Here is a 23,211-nt window from a genome sequence, read left to right as displayed (position 1 = left end):
TCCCGTTGAATGCAATCAGGCAAACCTGTTTCATTATTTGCCGAGCGAAACGTGAAGAGTGCACCCAAATATGCAACAAAATTGAGCATCCTCTCCAAAACGACCCTAACGTCCATAAGCTCTTCGGCGGGTCTTTGTTCTACATTATCTCGACAAGCATAAGTACCATCGTTCTCATGAACGAAAAATCACCCACCCAACAAGTATCCCGCTGGCGATGTAGACGATTCTGCCGAACATGACGCTTGCAAACATCAAACAACATCCCACGGACGTTCAACGAGCATAATCGTATTACCAGCCACGGCGTCTTTGATAAGGGTTTTATGTCTGGAGCTGCTTCCGGTGCCGGCTTTCCCACTTGTCTGACAAGCGTGTATGGTCGGGGCAGCTTGGTTCGCGCGTGTATGCCCGTAACCAGCTGTAATAATAATCTATAGGTCCTGGTGGGCAGAAAAGATGGGAGGGACAAACCACGTGGCATGCATACCATAAATGGTTCCTTTCTTAGTTGCAATCAAACATGGTTTGTGATCTCATTATTTCCCAAAGGCAATTTTTTCTGGTTCCGTTTGAACATTACAAGTTCATTGGTCTGAAAAGCAATTTTATTGAGGTAAGTGCGAAAATGTTTTTTTCTTTTATCAAATGACACAACTATGAAACACATGCGGTACATGATGGAGACGCCTGGTGCTTTAACATTCTTCGGTACAAACTACCATGCGCCTCCATCAGAACGTGTGTTGACAAGTAACGTGATGATAAAAAATCATCAAATCTCACATGGCAAACCTATTCCTATTACAATCGCCAAATGCTGCTCGCGAATCACCCATTCTCGCAGCTTTCTGTTTGTCTTGCTTTATTTTATTTCGTAAGGCAATATAGGCGAATGTTGAACGGTGGTGCTTTTACTGATGGAAATCATGAAAAAATCCAGCTTCTGCCATTGCTGATGCATTTTGTATACACCTTTATTATTTCGTCATCCACTTGCACAAATTTCTGCTTGAAATACATATTTTAACCAGTCGAAAACATTGCGTGCTTGCAATAAGCTTCATAACCGATTAGAAAACATATTTAAACACAAAAAACATGACAAGTTTCCAATCACATTGTATACGTATCTCATGCAGTATACGCCTTTGAATGATTGCTCAAAGTTGTCAACTAATTATTATATTTTTATTTCGATATTTTTTATAATATACAACTACAACGCCAAATTGTATCACATGCAGTTAAGCAACATTAATTTATTCACATCTTATTCACCGCCCTTACAAACGTGAAAGCACTATACTCAAAAATACATCTATTACTGATGATGCAATCAAATAAAGAATAATATGTTCCTGCAGGAAAAAAAAATAATTACGCTCTACATAGGAAAATATCCGAAGCTACGCTTCATCTTTTGTTTAAATGTAATTTGAACTATATGTTATTTGTTTGCGGGATGCGGAGTTTTGCTTGGCTGTTTACTTTTTTCAACTCAATAAATAAGCCTCATATAAGGAGCACGTAATTTGTTTCGATTTTAAATAGCCATATCGAGGGTATAACAAAAACTGGCAATCGTTTGCATATCTTGCTTTCTATTTTCTCCATTTTTTTTTATTCATCCTTACTATCGTTTTTTAATCACAATTCTATAAGGCAATCATGTTCAACAACGTTTCCCAACAAGTCCTATATCGTTCTGTAGACGACAAATGATTGAATGAAATTGCAAGGTAATGGAAACAAGCTTAAAGCTTACTCAAACCGAGGTTCAACATTTACCGCACACTGTACTGTTATTATTGCATCGTTTTACAAATTAACAAGGAACCTTACAGTTCCGTACGGTTAACACATCAGAGTAATATAAAATGGTAAAACACTTTTTGCCTAATCATTTTCTCATATGTCACCTTTGGGAACAAATTAGACTTTCCTAAACACAAGCATCCCGCTAATACGCTGGTCGTATTGTACTTGTGAAAAAATACAGCATTATTGGTGTGTCATGAAATATACTTTCTTGTTCTAAAGCTTCTCATCGGTCACTTTAACAACTAAAAAATTTAATTTCTTACTTTATAGAAATAATTTCAACTCTATGAATATCGCGTTAAAATACATAAAAACAATTACTGCTATGGGATGGCGGAAATTTTGCATAGCAATAAATGCAAAGGAATAATAAAGCAACGATTAAAGGAAAGTGAAATCAACTGGCAAACGGCTTGAATGCAAATAAAAGGTATCGAACCTTGCTTGTCTCCCAACAGAAGCTCAAATATTATCCTATATGTAACATTTTTTTTGTTTGCTTACAAAAATAACAACTTTGCACCTTGTTTCCTCCCGAGTGTAAGCTAAACAACAACGCGGAGCTTATCGGTATTGCACTGTGCTAGGCATGATAATAAACAGCTTGGGCACTGGACTGGTTTAATGCACTTTCAGGTCGAAAATTTCTCGTAGCAGCGGTTCCACCTCGGATGGATTGACGTTAAGGTAAACGCTTATGATTTCGTCATTCAAGCAGTGCAGCTCCGAAATTTTCTGCATCAACTTAAGAAATACTGAGCGCGCTTCACATCCCGGGTAGATGCTTTCCAGATAACGACGCAGTAGATAGTAGTAAGAGTTCTGACGAAGAAACCCAAAAACAACCCGTTACTTCATGTTGCACAAATAATAATCCGGTAAAATAATATCTAATACCTGTTCTAGTTTGATCACATCCGAATGAATGGTTTTGGGGCGATATGGAGAAAACAGCGTGATAGCACACATTATCAATATGATGTTCTCGTCCGATCGCCATTTCTTGTCGAACGTTCGTATGAAACGCTCGTGCTCCTGGTAAACGTTTCCTTTGGCAAGTTTGAGCACATCCGCTCGTATGTTTGACATTTCCTCCTGACTGTGGGGAATCTAATCGCGCGTTGAAAGATTGATGTTAGTGCATAAAAGAATGAGAAATATAAACGAAAAGCTACCTTCCATGTCGCTCTATCACAGTCGTATTGCATCGCGGACCGCAGAATCATCATTTCCGTGCAGCCTCCCTTCAGCAGCGCTAGCTGGTCTTCCTGGCACATATTCTTGAACGCACTGATCTTTTTGGACATCTTGATTAAACGCCGAATGGCGATGGCGGTTAGATTTATCACCTTTAGCAGTTGCGGATCTTGTTGAGTTTGGTTTGTCTGGGGTTAAATGGTATGACAAAAAAAAGGGAAAAAACCAATACAATACAAGCATCTTGATAAATGAATAATCAAACACACGAAGGTCAACACCGATTACATCAATGCAATGATTCATGGTGTTGCTTTTCCAACCCAATTGGGGCGAATCTGCCGTACCCAGCTCAGTGCAAACTTTGTTATCGCATTGAACCGAGCATCTTAATCTAAGGACGTTCGAGCAATAGATGAAAATAAAGAAAAACATCAACGCGAACGAAAATATTGCCGCCCGTTTGAGTACATTTTCGGTACACCAGCGCAACAGGTGTGCTGCAACGGCAATCACTAATCAGTCGACTGCCCTTCGCTTATCAGCTGTCCGGCGGTACCGCCTGACATTCCGCGCTCTATTGCCACCTCGGTCGAACGATACAAATGCACGGACCCCCGCCCTTTAATCCGTCCATGATTTGTTGACAGATAAGCCACGGAAGGGCAATAAAATGGCTGAGGCATCCAATCCGATGGCCCGGGCGTAATAAAGTAGCTGGGACAATGTGAATGCCAAAAACCGTCGCCATCCCAAAAGAGCCCAAATACGATCGGATGTGAAGTGTTATCCGCGGGATAAATTAGGGCCTGTTTTCTAGCGAAATTAGATACCACAGCAGGTTTCCCACCTTCCGATGGGTACTTCATGCCCTCGATTACGCCCAGCGTGCTTTCAACTTGGTGTACGACCCTGCCCATTAGAAGCCTGATCAGCTCATGATCGCGCACGATCGCTCGAACAACTCACCTTCATGCGGCAGTCGTCGGAGATGAGAGATGCGAGATCTTCGTCAACGGGTGCGTACAGCGCTTTATTGGCCACAATCAGCTCGTTCAGCTTGGCCCTTTCAGCATCATTTAACTCGATGCTATTGTTCCCAACCGGCGGGTGATGCGATGTCGATTGCTGACCCGTGCTCGAACCGATCGGGCTGCTGTTGTAGCCTTCGTACTCGAGTTTTATCGCCTGCATGAGAATCGACTCCAGCGTGTTTGGCATGACCGGTTTAGCTTCGATGTCCTGAAAAATGCCCAAATCGTTGGCAGCGGGTGCTTCCATCATCGGTGGTTCGTTTCCCAACGTAGATGAGGCGGAAAATGCAACGTCAACCATTTCGCTGGAGCAACTTGGCGACGCCGCCGGTTGGATCGTGGTGGCCATTTGAAGCTGCCCGGCGTGATAGTGATTGGAATGTGCAAGCGAGATCGTGGTGCTCGAGAGCAGCGGATCGAGCATCGACGTGTACGGAGGTTCGTAGTTGGACGTCGACGAAGGCGAAGCGGCCGCACTGATCGCACCAGCCGGTTCAGGGGCGTTTGCTGATTCCTGCATCAAGGAGCGTATCATCTGATGCTGCTGCTCGGACGCAAGCGAATCAACGTTTTCGGACTCCGACACCACAGGGGACGGTTGGGGGCGTGACATCGGCGGTTGTTGCTGATCTTCCTCATCTTTCTGGGACGTATCGGCCGCTTCCTTGATGGTTTTCACTATGTCGGAATGGTTCATCATCTTGTTGATCATCTGCAGCGCTTCGGCAGGGGAGCTCATGAACTTGTTCATTATTTGCAGCGCGTCTTCCGGCTGGTTCATGAGCTGCTGCATAAACTGCAGCACGTCCGCCGGTGAACTGACGATTTTTCCTATCAGCTGCAGCGCGTCCGTTGGGGAGCTCATGAACTGAGCGAACACCGTCAGCGCGTCCAGCGGCGAGTTCATTATTTTGCTAATTATCTGCAACGCATCGCCCGGTGCGGTTATGAAGTGGCTAATCAGCTTTAGCGCATCGCACTGCGAGTTGATGATCTTCGACATTATGAACACCGCGTCTTTGGGGGTTTTCATGAGCGAAGCAATCGTTTGGCTTGCCCGGGTCGGATAGTTCACGATGTGATTCACGATATCTTCCGCGCTCGAATCAATCGTGACCGGAGCGAGGCGGTCATCGCTTCCGCCCACTCGTGTGCCGTTTGGGGCGTTCGTTTGCGATGAAGGCGATTCCTCCGGCGGTTTGGCAGCGTTTGCCGATGACTGCAGAGATGCAACGGCAGAAGACAGCAGCTCTGCCTCCGACGACAGCGAGCTGTGAGGAATGTATGCCGAAGAACTAGGCGTATTGCTCAGGTCCGACGGTGAAGACAGCCGACTGTAACCATTCGACGTTCCGTTGGAAATGATCGATTGATTTGACGAATTAGAGGGCGGCTCCAGGATGGTCAGTGTCGTGGCCGATGACAAGCTGCCAGCTCCGTGTGTTTGCAAGAGCTCCTGCGATGTATACTCGGACGACGAGGAATTATTCCAGCAGTCACCGTCATCGAAGGATTCTAGTGATTTCTCCCGTTTCACCTTCGATGGCACACCATTTCGGACGGTGTGTGAAACGCGCTCACCGGACACGACACCGTCCTCCATCGTGCTGCCGTTGCTCAGCCGCTTCTTGGCACGGTTTTGTTCGATTTTTTTGCGCTTCAGCACCTTGTCCTCCTCGGACATGATATACTCCTTCTTCATGCCGATTCGGAAACACTTTTCGAGCCGACACTTCTGGCAGAACCGCCGGGTGACGATCGTAACATCGCAGTTTTCGTTGAACGGGCACGTGAAGCTTTTCGTCGAAAGGGCGTTGCGCCTGAAAAACGCCTTACAGCTTTCGCAGGTGACCGCGTTGAAGTTGTACCCGAGTGCCTTATCCCCGCACACGCTGCAAATTTTGCTGCTCGTGCCACCGTTCGCGGCCATCGCTTCGCCGTCCGGTATCGCGTCGCTCTCCATCGTCACCGCCGTCGTCATCCGGGACACGCTTAGGCTACACTATACGCCCGGGTGTTACGGTACCGCGTGCCAGGTGGAGCTGTGGTTTATCTTGCATTCGCAGCTTATCTATTCCCGTGACGCCTCGCGCACTTCAACGTAACACAGCCCGGGCCGTGGTCGTGGCTGCTATTCACCGTCGTCGTACTGCTTACTGTCCAGGATTGTGTGTCTTCACGTTCCATCGAGGCCTGTTTAGGAAGCAGCTCGCAGCATCAGGCACTGTTACATCGCCGCACCGAACACTGTACCGAAAAAATGTGACGAAAAAAGGGGGAACATCACTTATCAGCTGAGCGAAATACCATCTGTCGATAAGTGCCCCGTACTCAGGATTACGCACTTCCTAGACACACGAGCCGTTCGATACGGTCGGTCACTGGGATTCGAGGGGTAACGCAAACCGATAGCACTCTTTGGTTCGCTTTTCGCACGAGTTCTCAGATGGCGAATTAAGTTCAATTGGATGCGTGCTGCAGTTCGTCGCCCAGCCCCATGACATCGATCGTTTCTTGTTTATTTACTCCGTGCGAGCGACGTAAATATATATATGGCGTATGATTCTGGTGAATTACGAAAAAAGTAAACCTCCTCTGTTCGAAACAATTGTCAACTGTCAAACGTGACAGAGCCGTTGTTGTCAAACAAGCACTGTTGTTTACATTTCGCAACCGGGAAAAATAAACGCGGCTTCAAAATGGTAAGTGCTTAAAAAATTAACCGTTTTTAGCTACTATTCTAATCATTTCGCTAATTCCCACAACAGGCCCGAAATGCAGAAAAGGCCATGTAAGTATTTTCTTCGTTGCACTCTAGTCGCATTGTTTATTAAACTCATAACTCACTTACATCTCGAGCACAGGACAACTTTGGCGCGTTGGCGTGCAGCAAAAGAAACGGAAGCGGGTAAACAAGAGCGTCGGCCGTACCTCGCCTCAGAATGTCGCGATTTACCTCAGTGCGAAAAGTGGCGGCTAGAGATCATCCGTGAAATCTCCAAAAAAGTAGCACAAATTCAAAACGGTATAATCTTTTAGTTCCAGCGGCTAGTTGCATGCTGTACAAGTTGCTAACGCACTTGTTGCTTTCATTTTACAGCTGGTTTAGGAGAGTTCCGGATACGAGATTTAAACGACGAAATAAACAAACTACTCCGAGAGAAGCGTCATTGGGAGAATCAAATATCGGACCTCGGCGGACCACACTACCGCCGGTATGGACCGCGGATGTTCGACGCCGAAGGACGTGAGGTGCCCGGGAACCGCGGCTACAAGTACTTCGGTGCCGCCAAAGATCTCCCGGGCGTACGGGAGCTATTCGAGCAAGAGCCACCACCACCGCCCAAAAAGACGCGCGCCGAGTTGATGAAAGACATCGATGCGGATTACTACGGGTATCGGGATGATGACGATGGCATACTGTTACCACTAGAGGAGAAGACGGAAAAGGCTGCCATCGAGCGGGCGGTTGAAGAATGGAACAGTGCCAAGGGTTCGCAGCAAACGGCTTCCAAAGACGACGACGAACCGGACATCTACGGCTCGGACGCGTACATAACGCGAGATGCGGAAAAGCAAGCGACCGAAGACCCGATGGGGTTGTTGGGACCACGTTTCACCGCACACGTTCCTGTACCCAGCCAGAAGGACATCGAGGCCGCGCTGCTAAAGAAACGGAAACTGGAGCTGATGAAAAAGTACGGCATCGAGGATGATGAATAAATGCATACTAGCTTAGGGATAAATAAGAGTAACTCGAGCGATTTCATAGAATCGTTTTGTAAGAATTTATTACACATTCAGTAAACGTTTCGACACGGTTGCACTTTTCATCCCATCGCATATTGCGCTCACACGTCCATATGCGCATTCCCTTCTAGCACCGGAAGGATTTTTTTTTTGCATGATATTCACATCGCTGAGAGTGGCATACGCCCCGAACTGGATACAATGCTTCGGGTGTGTGGCCGTAACACGAAAAAGAACGGAACGCCACCTCCCGCCGGCTTATTTGGCCTTGGCTAACTGATCACTTAAGCTTATCACTTGCTCCGTCAGAACGCTGATCTGCTCCTCATAATTGAGCCTCGTTCGGGACTGTAAATAAAGCGGATCGGGGTGAGTGAAACGGTAACGTTTGAGACGTGCCGTCGGGCGTACCAGTTCATCTTCGATGATGCGCATACGGCGCTCCTCCTCGCGGTTGGCTTCTTCACGGTCCTTAAGACGATTTTTAAAAATATCCAAATGGGTCTGCAGTCTTTGACTCTGCGACGGGGTAAAAAAAGGTTACACGAATGCTTGCAATTCACAAAATCAACGCGCTTCATACGTACTTCAATGAAATGCGAAGCTAATTTCGATTCTGCGCGACACTTATCAAGGAACAAATCTTCGATGCTTTTCGTAAAACACGCGATTAGCTTCTGCTCCCTCGTTTGCGCCTCATTCTGCTGCTGATTGTCCTCCAGTGTCCTGCGGGAGAAAGCGCTTGCATTCATTATACATTCGATTCCCACCGTTCTGGCGATAAACACCCCTCATACCTGTTGATACCGTCCGATCCTTGACTAAAAATGTCGTCCTTTTGTTCGCCCTTCGATGCCTTTCGCATTTGACTAGAGGTTTCTATCTTCAGCAGCTCGTACTGGGCCCGCCAGTGCGTGAGTTCCTTCTCGAGATACACCACCCGATCGTCCAGCGTGCCACCAGCCGTCGTATTGGCGTTGTGCGACCCATTATTCTGCGCTTGGGACGCACTGTTCGAGCTGCCCGTGAAGTGGTTGTAGTGATTTTCCACGTCCGTCGTCACGCTCAGGCCATCTTCACTTCCGATCTACGAAGTTAACGAAACAAACAATGCCGTATAGATAGAGGCGTGCGAAATGATGGCCATAACGGCGTGCCAACATACCGTACTCGCCGCTTCCGACACCTTCGATTCCAGTTCCGAATTACGGACGGTCAGCAGCTCGAGCTCTTTGCGTAACTTCTGCTCAACGACTGCCTGTTGCTGCAGCTCCCGGTTAAGACTTTCGATGCGGTTCTGCAGCTGCTTCACTTCCGCACTCCGATCTTCGACGGTGTTTGTCAGCTGTGCGTTTTCGAGAATTTTCTTCTGCAGTTCCTCCGCGATCACACTCTCATCGGCGTTCGATATCCCCGTGTCGTTGTCGCTGTTGGAAGCTTTTGTTTTTACCGCCTTACCACTCGTACCCTTCTTTAACTCATGCTCCAGGTTCTCCTGCAAGGCCGCCACTCGCCGCTCGAGCTGTTTGTTCCGGAAACCCAAGCTGTCCACTTCCTGTTCCGACTTCCGCAGGGTGGCCTCTTTCAGGCGTAGAGATTCGCGCATGGATGCGCTTTTGTTTTGCTCCTCTAGAACGGCCCGCTTCAGAACGCTGGCTTGGGCGCGGAGCTGCGGGCGATACCGGAACGATAATCAGATTAAATTGCTGCTTCCCAGGACCGTGCCGTCACTGATAGCTGTTGGTATCAAAACACGCCCCTTCCAAGCACCCGGAAGAGTCACACAACAAGCCCGCAAATACGGTAGCTGTGGCCGGGTGTCCTGCTACTTACCTTTGAGTATTCGGTGGCTAGTTTCTGGTATTTGTTCGAGCCTTCAGCCTCCATCTCGTCGACCCGAGCCTGGTGGCTTTCACTACAGTCAGCACTAATTTTCGTTCCGTGCGCCACAACAGATTGCCTTCGAACATGCAGCAGCCGGAACGATGCTGTCGGTTCTGGTTGCCAGCGGGTGTTTACAGTGGCGACATCCTGCATGTACCAGCTGCTGGCGGTAATTTGTTAGAAAACACGCGCAAAACTCGTATATTGCATATTATTTCACGACATTCACCAGGGTTCCGTTGCAAGGGAGAAATTGTGGAATACTTTTTCTCTTTCTTTCCGAAAAATGACAACGAAAAGAAAAACATTTGCATCCACGCACACGCACGTGTTATCACCATGGGAAAGTAGCTCGTAAAAGTGAGCACATTTTTTGCCGGCAATACTCGAGAAAATAATACGACTGCAATTGATTCCTGTATACAATATTGTATCAAAATATTTTCTAAAATACGTAATTTACATGAATAAAAATATTCTTTTGAGAGATGAATCACTATCATTCTTGTTTTGAAATTGGTCATGAAATGTTTCATATAAATTTCAAATCTGGTCTAATGAAATATTTCATTCAAAGTTATGAGATTTGTACAAATCCATGAAATTTTGGAAACAACTAAATATATTTTTAGCTTCTTACAATAAAATGAGCCGTGCTTTTCGATTTTTGATTCACACAGTCAGCAATAACTATAGTGCCATGAAATGCTATCTATTTTTCATCAATATTCTGCCTTCGATTATTAACATCCTCGATCAGATATTAGCTTTCAAGACACCTCATGTGGAACACATTTTTATGTTCATAAACGATGAATTTATGCTACCCTTACGCAGGATACGTTTGAGAAATTTGTATTTGCACTTTATCTCATACTATTAACTTTCCCTTTTTCGATTGGATTCCCCAGCGATAGCATGCTGTCAACCAGCGCCGATTGACCAACCTCCCACGTTGCAGAAGTGATAGTGCAAAAGCCAGCATCTTTTTTTCTCTTTCCGAGGAGCGATTTTGTGACGGGAAAGTATCTCCTACTTTCGGAACCGTAGTGATTTTTTGCCGAATAAAGTGTTGCCGTATGTTGTGTTGTCGTTCCTCACAATTATTGTTGATCATTTGTGTTCGCGTGGGTGGCTGCGCGTGTGTCCCCGTCGGTGAAAATCCCAGCAGCCATACCGTACCAGTGCCTTCGGCGTAGATCGGCGGAATCTAAACAATTTGCGTTGCTGGTCCTGCTGCTGCTGCTGCTGCAAACAAATCTTTTGTCATCGGGACGCGGGTGCGCTACGCGAGAGAAAATCGACCCACAATAAGGGTAGTGGTGCAGTGCGTCGACCGGAACCGTTTGCAAGTGCCGGAACCATGCTAGCCCTCATCAATCGCATCCTGGACTGGTTCAAGAGCCTCTTCTGGAAGGAGGAGATGGAGTTGACCCTCGTCGGGCTGCAGTACTCCGGCAAGACCACCTTTGTCAACGTAATCGCCGTAAGTGTCTGGCTAGCAGGTGGGCCTTGTTGGCTGCATTCCAACCCACTTCGATTCCCCGTTGCTGTCTCTTTCGCTCGGCCCTTGTTCTCAAAGGCCGTTGTTAAGCGACAGCGCGATGACCGGATTACTCGCCCCCGGGTTGTTATCATTGCGGGCCAATGAATGTGTCAACGATGGCCAAATGCGGGCCACATTCAGCCGTATGAGTCATCGGCCTACTGCGTCAGCTTTGTCACCACCATTTCGTATCAGCGTACGCCCGATTTGAGCGCTTAGCTTGAAATGTTGCACGTCGCGACTGTTGCTCACCAACGCCAAGCGAAATGGCACACTTCGACCGCAGGGGCTACGTCATGGTCGATTATCGATTTATTTTTCCAAGCTGATGCACACGAGATGCCGTATTGCGCTTCTGTCCCACCTCCGGAACACCCGTCAGGCGGTTGCAGACGGCTACGGGTAGTAACGCGGTGTTACAATGAATACCATATTTCGGGAGCAGATTATCTCGTTCGTCGACCCCGTGTACGTGTGTGCACGCGGGTTCTCAAGGTGGACCGGTGGGCCTTATCAGAGTTTTCAGTAAAACGTTTCGTTGCGATGTCCGCAGCCACACCACTCAGCCGGGATACATTGCTTTCCCTTTGGTTTCTCTTTCGTTCTCTCACCCTTTTACTCTCATTTTTTCTTCCTACTTCCTGCCACAGTCTGGACAGTTCTGCGAGGACATGATACCGACGGTCGGGTTCAACATGCGCAAGGTGACGAAAGGAAATGTCACGATCAAGGTGTGGGACATCGGTGGTCAGCCACGGTTCCGGTCCATGTGGGAGCGATACTGCCGAGGCGTGAATGCTATCGTGTACGTTCTTTGACGCAGTCGCTTCGGCTTGTCCACCTATCACCAGCATTTCGTTTTTCGTGCTTACAGGTACATGGTAGATGCGGCGGATTTGGATAAGATGGAAGCGTCCCGGAACGAACTGCACTCGCTGCTTGATAAGCCCCAGCTGGCCGGCATTCCGGTGCTAGTGCTTGGCAACAAGCGAGATATTCCCGGGGCATTGGAGGAGACCGGGTTGATTGACAGAATGTAAGTAGAATCAGATCAGGACGAGGGCAAATACTACCCATTTATTCAGAATGTTTTTTAACAATCCATCCAAATCCCAAAAAAACACCTATTTTGGGCTGATTTATTGAAACCTGTAGTTGACAGCAGGTAATTGTGGCATTTTATCACATCCATCAGCATAGAATGACGATAAGGCAATCATAAGAAAGCCTTTTTTATTAATAATTCGAACATAAACACACGGGTTATTGTACCTCTCTTAACGGTCAACATCCATCATCTATTTTTGTGGCAATTTTACAACATTATTGGTTTGAAATATTTGTTCAAACTTAAATAAACTACCCTCTTTTTTATAAGTGGTGTAATTTGATCATACTAAAACCAATTCATATGTTATTGAAATAGTAATGGCTGCTAAAATAGATTAGAAGAGATGATCTCATTCCATACTCTTTTTTATACTTTTAGGAACCTTTCCAGCATACAAGATCGAGAGATCTGTTGTTATAGTATTTCTTGCAAAGAAAAGGACAACATCGACATCACATTGCAGTGGCTAATCGCCCATTCGAAGAGCCAAAGTCGTTAAACGTTGGTATTAGAATCAAAAGCAAGCGAGTGAAAGTGTATGGAAGTGAATAATTGAGTCACGTCGTAGGGTAAACTGCTAGCCGAAACCGACCGTTCAGCACACAATCCTGAGCATAAGCTAGAAAATCTCATATTAATTTGCCGGGGCGGTTGTCTCGCACTTTATTCGCTAAACCGTAGAGCGCAACGGCAGTTAGGGAGGCGTCACGTGTGCCCGTTGCATTGAGGAAACAAGAACAGAGACAAAAAAACAAAGGAACTGAAAACATGTTCGTCAGTAAAATCCAACTCATCACAGCGCGTGTGAGATAAGCGGATGAAGTCACACTTTTAGCATATGCTATTTTGTTCAATGGTTTTGGTACGATACACCAGCGAGGGAACCCTTGATAGAACTCATGGCGCATTATGGTATCAAAACTAACGTACCTAGTAGGGCAGCCGGCCACGCTGAATGCTGTCGATGTACGCGGAGCACTAGTGCTGCTCACGAAGCCGCCGCTATTGCACGGTAGCCCGCAAAAGCCAGATGCCTAGAAAAGGTAGGAAATGTAGCTGCATTCGCTAGAGAAAACCCCCAGCCTGTAATCCCAAAAAAGAGAGAGAAAGAGAGAAAGCCATCAAAATACAAAAGGGCACCATAGGACAAACAAAAATCGCTAATTCGGTGCTTAGAGCGATGATTCTGCTAATAATAGACTAATTCCGGAATTGCACACTCATTCATCTTGATCTTAGACAGAGCAGGATCGTGAGGATGATCGCTGTTATCAGTGGACCCGGTACAAACGCATTCGTTTATCAGTCTCAAGAAGCAATAGTTGATCGGCAAAATTGCAGAAAAAATATTTGTTAACGATTTAAAGATTCCAAACGGGGGAAGCGACATTTTTCCGAGCTATACCATCGCTACCACCTTTTCGGTTATTTACGCTTGATGGCAACGTTCAGAAAGGATACCTCTCGCGGATTGGCAGTAAGCAAGCGACAGGAAACAGTTACACGTGCTCTAGGGTTAAGAGAAAAGTTACTGAAATGTTATACTGAATTAACTAGCGACGTACGCAAGACTTTTGTTTGGGTTTTATGTAGCAGTTAACCGTATGGATACCAACGCAAAGGAACGAACGACAGCCAGCGTGAATGTGGGGTGTGTTTGATGCATGTGTGTGATGAGAGTACGTAAGAACGAGAACGTTTGTTTCAATATAGATAAAAAAAGAAGCTCGATACAATATTCAACCAAATCTATCGCAACAAAATGTTCGTTCTTTTTGTGGCTTAACGCCCGATGAGGGCACTGGCCAAGCATGTTATTTTTTATACATATTTCTCAAAGTTAACCGAATTGTTTTATATAATTTGCTCGAAAAAAAAACTCCATGAACTAACTTTACACAAATGTATTTTTTTTGTCAGGGCGAAAGATGTCAAAGATCAATCAGTTCCAGGTTATACTAATATTTTTTTTGCTAATTATGTTTTTTAGATAAGGCTCTACGCTTTTTATCGTCACTCTGTTGCAATATATTATTTTTTTCCATTTAAAAGTATATAAAAGAAATTTTGTGATTCTGAAGTAGAATATATTATCTTATCATGAAACTATTACCTATTCAAAATTGTAAAGCATAACAAACCACGAAGCTAGGATATCGTGATGATGGATTTGGAAGCCAACGTTAAAACAAAACCCTTGACGCGAGTGACACGGTATAAACCATTTGCTAGATTCGAAAGGAAGAGGCAGAAACTTTCCAGCGGAAAAAAGGTAGATAGTAGCGATTTGGGAATCGAGCGAGAGAAGCAACGCGGCAAGGTGGAAAACGTATTGGTTCTAAGCAAACGGAAATCAAAGTGGAAGCGAAAAAATATAGCAAACTATCTCGATACCAATAATTACAACAGCAACTAGAAATTGAATTGTATATATTGACAAGCATATGATTATAACGCAAGACGGTATATTAAACAGGAAAAATAAAACAATCTAAGAAATCAATTTAAAGATCCACCGCTTGTATGCACAATTCGTTCGCGGCAGGAAAGAACCGGATGCACGACCGACCTGGTTAGAATTTGTATGTAGCATTTTTCGTCTCGATGGCGCCATACACATTTGCCTTCAAACGAATAGAGTGAAATGTAATTCTCGCATTCTACCTACCAACTTATATTCTAGTTACGATCGCGTTAACAACAGTAATGACACGATCATCCCAATCCCCTTTCCACGAGGATCGTTTCGGTGTTCGGAAACCCTCGCCGATGGTGATTGATAGTCGAGCGATGACGAGGCACATTAAATTGGATCGATTTTACGGATTTGATTAATAACAAATGTTTGATTTGGATTTAATGCCACTTCATCCTGACCGGAGGAGATTCGCTAGGGCGACCGGTGTGTCAGGATGGCGTGACGCCGTTGCGCGATATGCTGCCCTCGATCGCTTCGGATCCGGTGAAAGCAGCGACCGATGATCTTAAAGGCTAAGACAAAAACTCTGTTTCGGATTCGGTCATTTTTGCCAGTAATTGTGTGCCTACCAGCGTTATTTGGCGTTTGGTGCGGGAAATGGTTACGGTTTGGAATCGGACTTTGACGCCTGTCCAACAATCTGTCTGGCCACGGGTCCGTCAATCATCGCGATCGAGCTGTGATGCCTAACGATGTGCCAGCGATGACATGGGAATGCTGGTGCTTGCAGTCGAAATAACTGTTCAGCGGATCGTTCACTGCGTGCGTGGACTTTTTCAAGGTAGATCCGTGTTTTTACATTCACAAATCTGCATCTAATCTAATGGCATTTCCTAAAGTCTCCTAGAATAAAGCGCATGAAGTGATCGGTTGCTCGCTGCAGCAAGCGTCCAGCGGCGATCACATTTCCCGTCTGCAAACGTTCGTCGCAGCGAGTTACAAATGGTCTGCCAGACAAATGACTTTCGCCCCCGAAAACGTGCCACCCTTTGAACGCCAACGGGCGTGTGTGAATCGCGACACTGCGTTTGCACGTTGCAGTGCTGTGCGAAACGCCACACCACAGGACAAACGGAGCAGCAGAATTTATCCGATCGATCAAACGCACTGTCGAACATCGTCTCAACCAGGGGGAAACGTTTCTCGTTCGCCGTCTCGCTCGCTTCCATGGCAGAGGGGTTTTTGGATAATGAATTTCAATTATAGAAATTTGACAATCGTTTATTATGCACATTTTTTATCCCACATCCGATCCGCGCCCAAGCGAGGATCAAAGATCGTCTTTCCTGTCCCTGGGAGCTGCTGCTGAAGAAGTCGAAATTCTCGAAAAATGACATCGTAGCCGGGACAGAGGCGCGGCAACAGTAATAATAATAACAATAAAAAGAATCACCCGCGATCGTGGGGCGTTTTCGTTTTCAGAACGCCGTCGTCGTTGCCCTACTGCCAAGAATCACTCAAAAGAAACTCACGACCGAGGCTCTCAAAAGGCTTCAAATTTGCGGTTTTGTCGTCAAAAATGAAACCGCGGCCGGAAACGCTCGTGCATGCTTCGGCCCTTTTCCCCTTCGCTCACATTTCTCATTTCTGCAGCTCAGTTTCTTTCAAGGTAGAGAGAACGCAAGCCGCGAGCGCAAGCTTCGAGCGCAATTACGCTCGCGCTTACGGCTGCGCTCTCTTTCAGAACAAACGCGCAGGCGGAAGAACCTACAAGAGGGAATACAGTACATTTTATTGCGTTTTTCTTATTTCATTATTTTGTTTGCGGTGGCGTCTTTCAGCTGCGTGTACGGGGAATAAACGCCTTCATCGTCCAGTAACACTGCTTGCCTGTATCGTCCAATTGCACGTAGTTCACGTTTATCAGCAGTATTTCCAGTGGTGAAATGCTGTGACATAATTTTCTCGTCAAACAGGAGCAAACATCCTGTTCTGCATAGTAGTTCCCTCGTCAAGCAGCAGCAAACATGAAATAAGATAATGAAAGTATTAGAAAGCAGATCAAACTTCAATTGGGATGATTTTTAACCTACCTCAACGGTACCGCTTCCTCTGCAATGATGCGACCTTTCTCCAAGAACAGCACTTGCACACTGGCAGTTTGAGTTTTCTCTTTAACTTACCCGTACTCTTCGCCGTTTGCTTCAATCCACAAATTTGCTAAGTTCTCTTCGCCGACGCATCGGCCGGACTTAGAATTTGGAGAAACGCGCACACAAACCCAAAATCGCTGCTGGCAGCCGCACACATGCACACGCACAAGGGTGCGAAGGTGCAAAGCGGAGATATCTAGCCCATTTCGTTCGCTTCGTGCAGCCAGGCGGGGAAAAATCACCCAAAATCACTCAAACCGGTGAGGGGTAGGTAGAAAATCATCTTTTGTCTCTTTCCCGCTACCACAGAGCTTCGGCTTTCGCCAGTAGGGTGTAGTCTTTTATCCTCTCGGTTTCGTCGGCGAGACACGATCGTTCGGTGGGTTGTTGTTCATGGTGTTGTTGTTGCTGAGCCCGGCAGATCAGCTCCTTGGGAGGTGTGAACGATCGATGTTGAGACTGGACGCGCTGTACGGGATCGGAAGTGATTCGCGTCTAACAATTCTAATTCACAAGTGTCCAATAGCCGTTGCGTAAGGATGTACTTGCACTAGACACGCTTATAGTCATGGCTGTTATTTTGGAGCATATTGTCATATTTTATTTTTAGAATAAGGAAATTGCTGTTTCCCGTTTTGCCAGATGCTTGTGATTTAACAAAGAAGTTTAAAACTTTCTTCCTCCTCGGAAGCTAATCAAAGAGAAGCAATGCTAACATGGTGCATATAAACTAATTTTTAGTATTTAAATTTAAATATAACATAAACTGTATAGTTTAACGATATTTCAACCAAGATATTCGTTGGCTGTTGGAGCAAGGGCGTGCGTACTGTAGTTGTTGTATCAATTATGGAATAAAGGCCATTGTGATTCTGAACAGATATCGATTTCATTTATTTGCAACGATCGGTCGATCTTTCTTACTCACCCACCCCCACATGGCCTCATGGGTGCTCACATCCATCATTCATGCTCACGTCTGAAGGCTGTTCTGAGGGGAAAAGCACCCCATAGAAATGAATCTATTTGATCATCTAAATCGCCTTTTTGTCAGACACTACGCATTCGCTGGCAAACCACCGCACCAGACAGCTTGGCCACTGACCGATCAGCACGAAGGTGAATGACGGATACGGTGCCATGCTCCGGTTCTCGGACCCCGTGGACATCGCATTCCGACCCGCTAGAGGCGCAAGTGCGTGTCCCGGTGAGAGCATAGCAAAAGGAAAAAAAAACATAAAAGAACACATGGAATCACATTCCACGTCTATCGGTTGACCGGGAGGCGAATAAACTCCCCCACCCAAAACGGATCTTGTCATCGATCCGTGCATGACGAAGAGCACACTTTTCTCTCTCTCTCTCTCTCTCTCTCTCTCTCTTGCTTTGTTCTGGGCCGTGAAGAGGAAAAGAAAGAAACGTTTAAAAAATTAATATAAAAAAGGCTCCATATCGGCTGCCTCCACCCAGGCGGGATTGATACGAACAAGTGAATCGTGAGGGTGGATGGCAGCGGAAAACGAGAGAAATAAAAAGGAAGGAAGAAGAAAATGAAAACTCCAAAATAGTTCTATAATTGATTAGCTATTCAAATCGCGTCAAGTGAAAAGCAATTCGTTTCAGATCCCTCGCCCCCACCCTCCTCCCTCCCCCCCCCCCCTGCCGTTTGGTCCTGATGGCACCCCTTCTTGTTTTTCGTGCGCGTTTTGGTTCACCTCAATCATGCGCTTCGGTTCGGGCGTTCGGTTTCGGTTTGTCTATTCCCTCTTTTTATGGGATGTTTTGTTCGAACTCGTCTAAATCATGCTGCCAACTGGTGTGTGTGTGTGTGTGTGGTGCGCGGGAAGATTTATTACTTCTGTCCCTGGTGGTTTCCCGGCCGGTCAGCCTACCGCGAGAGGCCGAAACGTTTGCCCTACGTCATGTTGATGGCTCGTGGACCTCCGTGGCACACTTCGATGGCTGGTTGTCATGGTGACGGTAGTAAAAATGGTCAGTCACCCGTTCTCGGTAGCAACAGGCATCCTTCACTGACAATTTCGTAAGGATACTATTTCGATGGAAAGACTTTTCTACAAGCGCCTTTTTGAAAGCTCTTTTAAAAGACTGCAAGTGCTCCTTAATATCACCTAAATGGGCAAACATTGGCCGTGTTTATTACCTTGTTTTTCACACCCACACCAATAACATGTGGGGCATGCCTGGGGGATTGAAGCCCGCTCAGTACGCACTCGGAAGGGATTTGAATCCTTCCGAACGGTAATTAATGCTTTCTTTCATTTTTTTTTGTTTTGGATTTTATTTCATAAATATTCTCACGTACTTCGATGACAGCATAATGCATTATACCCCCCCGGGCCGTCCGGGGAATTATCATAAAATAACGATAATAGCAAAAGTAATGGCACAGGAAGGAGCATAGGAAGTGGCGTAGAAGTTCGATTGGACCTGCAATAGCGGTGCCACCGGTGTTACGCCTCGAGTTAGTAAGGCTTTCCACGCCAGCCGACCACACACTACGCTTCGCTGTGGTAGTAAACGTTTCGGTACGCTTCAATATTCTGGCCGCCTCTGTCCGGTGATGAATATTTAAAGCACCGGGGTTTGTGTTCGGCCTTCTGGCCTGGCCCGTCGTTCAGAACCGGGTTCATCCTTTCGCCTGGCCCCCGCTACTCGAAGGATGTATGTAAATTGACGGTGTGTGTCACATGCCGGCCGCCGCGGATGGCATTATAATTTTACGATCGTCATGCGTTCCATCCACCCTCACCCGATTACCCAAAAATAAAAAAGTAGCTATAAATTGACTTAAATGACGTCATTATTGGGCCGTAAAATAGTTCGGAATGGGCGCGAGCGGGCACGCCGAGGCGATTTATGTGATGGGAACGTCGGCGATCAATCGAATCCGGTCGGTTTGATCGAACACCGATTGGCAAATGTCATAATCAGAATTTGGGTTCCATTTCCATGCTTTCCATTTCCATGCTCGCATTGCTAATGGGCTGGTGTGGTGACTCATGCTGTTTTGGGATGGAGGCCGTTGATTTGTTCCTTTATGGGAAGAATACTTTGTTTTAGGTTTCAGCATCATGATTGATCGAGGAAGATTTTGAAAATATACCCTTTTTCAAAGAGCTTTTAACATGTTAGCCTGTTAATGTCTATATGTGCATTGAAAGAAGTAGAGAAACATTGAAAATTATATTAAATTAGATTAAAATAAAGGTAAAATTTTTCATATGTTGGATAAACAAAAAAGATAAACTCTTGCTTACTGATTGCATATTAAAGCAAGCAGGTACTATGCCATTTATTTACGAGCAATAAAACCTATTTTTGATTTTAAACTCACATTGCAAAGATCGTTAAATGAATCTGCAAAAATTGATCAGCAATTATTAAGCTTCATGTGCTTTTTTTGTAATGACATGGCTTTACCTGTAAGGGCACCTTTTTTTCGCATTAATTTCATTCACTGTAATGAATGGCGATGTCCTCTTCAACCACAACACCTAGCATCGACTTGGGTTGGTTTAGCGAGAGAAACGAAAAAGCTGGACAATTTAACTGCCTCAATGGCTCCTGCCCAAGATGACGATTTGCCAGCAGATCAACTCCGATCGACGACGACGACGTTCGCTCTCTCGCTCTCTCTGTCTCTCTTTCTCTTCTCTCGGTAGATGGCCGGATTGCAGTTGGATTACCGTATACAGTTTTAATTAGTGTACCCCGTTCACGGAATCCCACCGGTTGATGGTTTGGCATCGATGCTTCCAGGAACTTGCAGCATCCCGGCAATCTTAATCCCGGCGACATATCGAGAGCCCTCGCGCAGCCTGTTGCAGTGGATTTGGGAGAATACACCTCAGCCCAAGCGGAGGCCCAAGTTGGTGCAGTTGTTCCGTACGCTCCGTCGCTTCTTCCCGTTTCGTTGCTTTTTCCTGCTGCTGCTACTGCATTTTCGTTACGATTTTCGATTCCATAGCATGATGCTTCATCAATGGATCAAGCGCATGAGCAACCACCAGACTCAGACAGCCCCGTTTGGGCTGGGGGTTGGAGATATTTACATGCCAACAACACGCTATGCAGCCAGAAATCAATTCCGGTGAAATGATTAATATGCAATCAGCGCAATAGTTGGCCCGCCGTTTGGTTTCTCCCTTCGCAGGACAGAAAGATGTCACGATTCGCATCGTCCTGGCAGGGAAGCGAACCTCGCAAACGATGGTAACAACCATCGCCGTTGCTAATGAATGCCAATCGGTCTAGCACGTCGCTGGACGGCAGCTTGGTTGGTGGGAAATTCTGCTGAAATTCATCTGCCGTATCCGTTTTCGGTGTGATTTTCGAAGGAACTGAAGCCTCCCGCCCTCCCGATTAGCATCGGGTGTATTTGGTGGTCCTTTTGGAATTGAAACGATCGATCAATGGTCGGTTAACGACCACTGGCAGCTTGCAGTTAAGCCGATCGTACGGCACGACAATCCGCGTTCGATTTCTTCCGAAACCGTGTAACTTCTCCGGAAGCCGAGTGCGAGTGTCCTGTTTGGCCCGGAATTGATGGGTACGTTCTTTAGCTTTATCCGGTTTTATTTTACGAGCTTTTTATGTTCGATCCGTCCCAACCCACAACGAGTGTTTGTGTGATCTTACCAAAAAAAAACCCCACCCAAAGCATATCGTGGCCGCGTGGTGTAATTTTTAAACAATAAAACAAATTTGACAGTTCGCGGAGTTTTTTCCCCTGCCTGCCATCGACTGGCCACCGGATCCATTGTTGTGTCGATCGATTGATCGCTGGCGGTTGCGGAGCATTTTTGGGCATTTTAATGCTCTCTCTCTCTCAGTCCCATCCCATCCGTCGACTCCAGAAGAGTATGCCACCCACGTGCATGTATGCCCAGGCCAGACGGTAGGCAAAGCCTTTTGACGACTGTCGAATCAAATCCCCAGCAAACGACGCACGGCAGCAAACGACAGAGGGTTCGTCGCTGTGCACCACCCAGGAACGGGTTCGTCGCTTGAAGTCTTTCGATATTGGGAGGGAGTGCGTTTGACGAATTTTTCTGCCATAGTTCGCCCTCAGCGTCGCCTTGGAAAACCACCAAACGCTCTCGAAGGTGATGGATGGTGCTTCGCGCACGGACCAGAGCCAAACGAGAGGGCTTCGTCATAATGAAAAAAAAAATCGTCCGTTACCCATGCCACCGGCGAGGGATTTGAATTTTTGTCGCCATCGTCAAGGCAGGTCGCCGGGACCCACCGAGTGCAGGGGCGGAGCGTGCTCCACGAGTGAAATGATCAATTCAGATCAGGTATGTACACCAGAACGAACAAGATCGGCTAGATGCGATATACGGCTCGCGTGTTCCGCGATCCCGCCAACGAACGAGGATCGCGCCAACTCGTGGGATCGCGGTTGTTTGGGGGGCAAGCAGCCACAGCAGCGACACGTCGTTTGGCCTTCCACGAAAAGAGAAAAAGGGAGAGAAAAAAAAGCATCCCTCAGAGCGAGGAGCGAGATCGGCCCGTGCGAGTCGAAGCGAGAATGATACAATATTGGACGAAATAACGAGCATCCCATAACGGATTGGAAGGAACCCAGGCCAGGGGATCGTTTGTTTGTTTTTCGGGGCCAGGCGAATGAAAACATAACATCAAAACGGCAGAAACAGCCACAGCCAATTCATCTGTCGTTTTGGGCTTCGCGGTGGATGCGTGGATTCCGTGCCGCGGTCCGTTCGTTACCGTTCCGTGCGGGGGGAATACCGACGACGCCTGGGGTTCCGATAAATTTTCCCTGTTCCTTTTGTTTCTCTTGATTTGTTGGCTACCACAGCTTTGATTTTGTTTCTTCTCCTGTTACACATCGACTTTTTTTTTTGTTATCTCTCTCTCTCTCTTCTATTGTTGCTTTGGTCTTTCGTAGGCAAAAGACAACGGCTAGCAGCAGCCGAGGGAAAAACAGGAAAAAAAAACTTCTAACATAAAAAAAAAAACCTCGCACCCAACATAAACTTAAACCTGGACCCCGAAACTATGTTGACAAATGGCACAGTGGCCGGAGGGGGGTTTTTTGGTAGGGTAGAATGCACCACCACCGGGGGGATGAATTATGGGTGCTCTTCAGGCAGTGACACCTTCGCGGGTTGGTTTTTTGGCCAGCTGTGATGTGGTGCTACCTAATTTAATCTGATAGGTCGCCCGAAGCTCGACTCGATAGCTCTCATAATCACGTTCCGTGCGTTTGGTCCCGTGCGATGGCTCCCGTCGTTCCGTGCGCCCTG

The 23,211-nt window shown here is 46.5% G+C and overlaps 4 protein-coding genes across 4 annotated transcripts; 2 read left to right on the top strand and 2 right to left on the bottom strand.

Moving 5' to 3' along the window:
• Positions 1-2,445: 2,445 nt before the first annotated feature.
• LOC128721992 (nuclear hormone receptor HR96) lies at positions 2,446-6,036 on the bottom strand. Its single transcript, XM_053815803.1, has 4 exons — positions 3,991-6,036; positions 3,000-3,209; positions 2,722-2,934; positions 2,446-2,646 (listed from the first exon to the last, which is right to left on the bottom strand). Exons 1-4 carry the CDS (start codon positions 6,034-6,036, stop codon positions 2,446-2,448), a joined length of 2,670 nt encoding a protein of 889 aa, XP_053671778.1.
• Positions 6,037-6,614: 578 nt separating this feature from the next.
• On the top strand, positions 6,615-7,784 carry LOC128722125 (pre-mRNA-splicing factor ISY1 homolog). The gene is made up of 4 exons (XM_053815963.1): positions 6,615-6,623; positions 6,824-6,846; positions 6,920-7,080; positions 7,156-7,784. The coding sequence occupies exons 1-4, from the start codon at positions 6,615-6,617 to the stop codon at positions 7,776-7,778; spliced, it is 816 nt and encodes a 271-aa protein (XP_053671938.1). The 3' UTR covers positions 7,779-7,784.
• A 50-nt stretch (positions 7,785-7,834) lies between these two features.
• LOC128721993 (centrosomal protein of 63 kDa) lies at positions 7,835-9,734 on the bottom strand. The gene is made up of 6 exons (XM_053815804.1): positions 9,639-9,734; positions 8,971-9,474; positions 8,603-8,892; positions 8,393-8,531; positions 8,217-8,324; positions 7,835-8,153 (listed from the first exon to the last, which is right to left on the bottom strand). The coding sequence occupies exons 1-6, from the start codon at positions 9,690-9,692 to the stop codon at positions 8,064-8,066; spliced, it is 1,185 nt and encodes a 394-aa protein (XP_053671779.1). The 5' UTR covers positions 9,693-9,734; the 3' UTR covers positions 7,835-8,063.
• Positions 9,735-10,703: 969 nt separating this feature from the next.
• On the top strand, positions 10,704-14,836 carry LOC128722064 (ADP-ribosylation factor-like protein 8). Its single transcript, XM_053815883.1, has 4 exons — positions 10,704-11,175; positions 11,886-12,040; positions 12,110-12,271; positions 12,725-14,836. The coding sequence occupies exons 1-4, from the start codon at positions 11,053-11,055 to the stop codon at positions 12,843-12,845; spliced, it is 561 nt and encodes a 186-aa protein (XP_053671858.1). The 5' UTR covers positions 10,704-11,052; the 3' UTR covers positions 12,846-14,836.
• The last annotated feature ends 8,375 nt before the right edge of the window (positions 14,837-23,211 follow it).

This window comes from Anopheles nili, chromosome 2 (assembly GCF_943737925.1).
Source record: "Anopheles nili chromosome 2, idAnoNiliSN_F5_01, whole genome shotgun sequence".
Classification (NCBI taxonomy): domain Eukaryota; kingdom Metazoa; phylum Arthropoda; class Insecta; order Diptera; family Culicidae; genus Anopheles; species Anopheles nili.
Note: the sequence above shows the minus strand (reverse complement) of the source record. Positions and strands in the feature narration are given on the sequence as shown.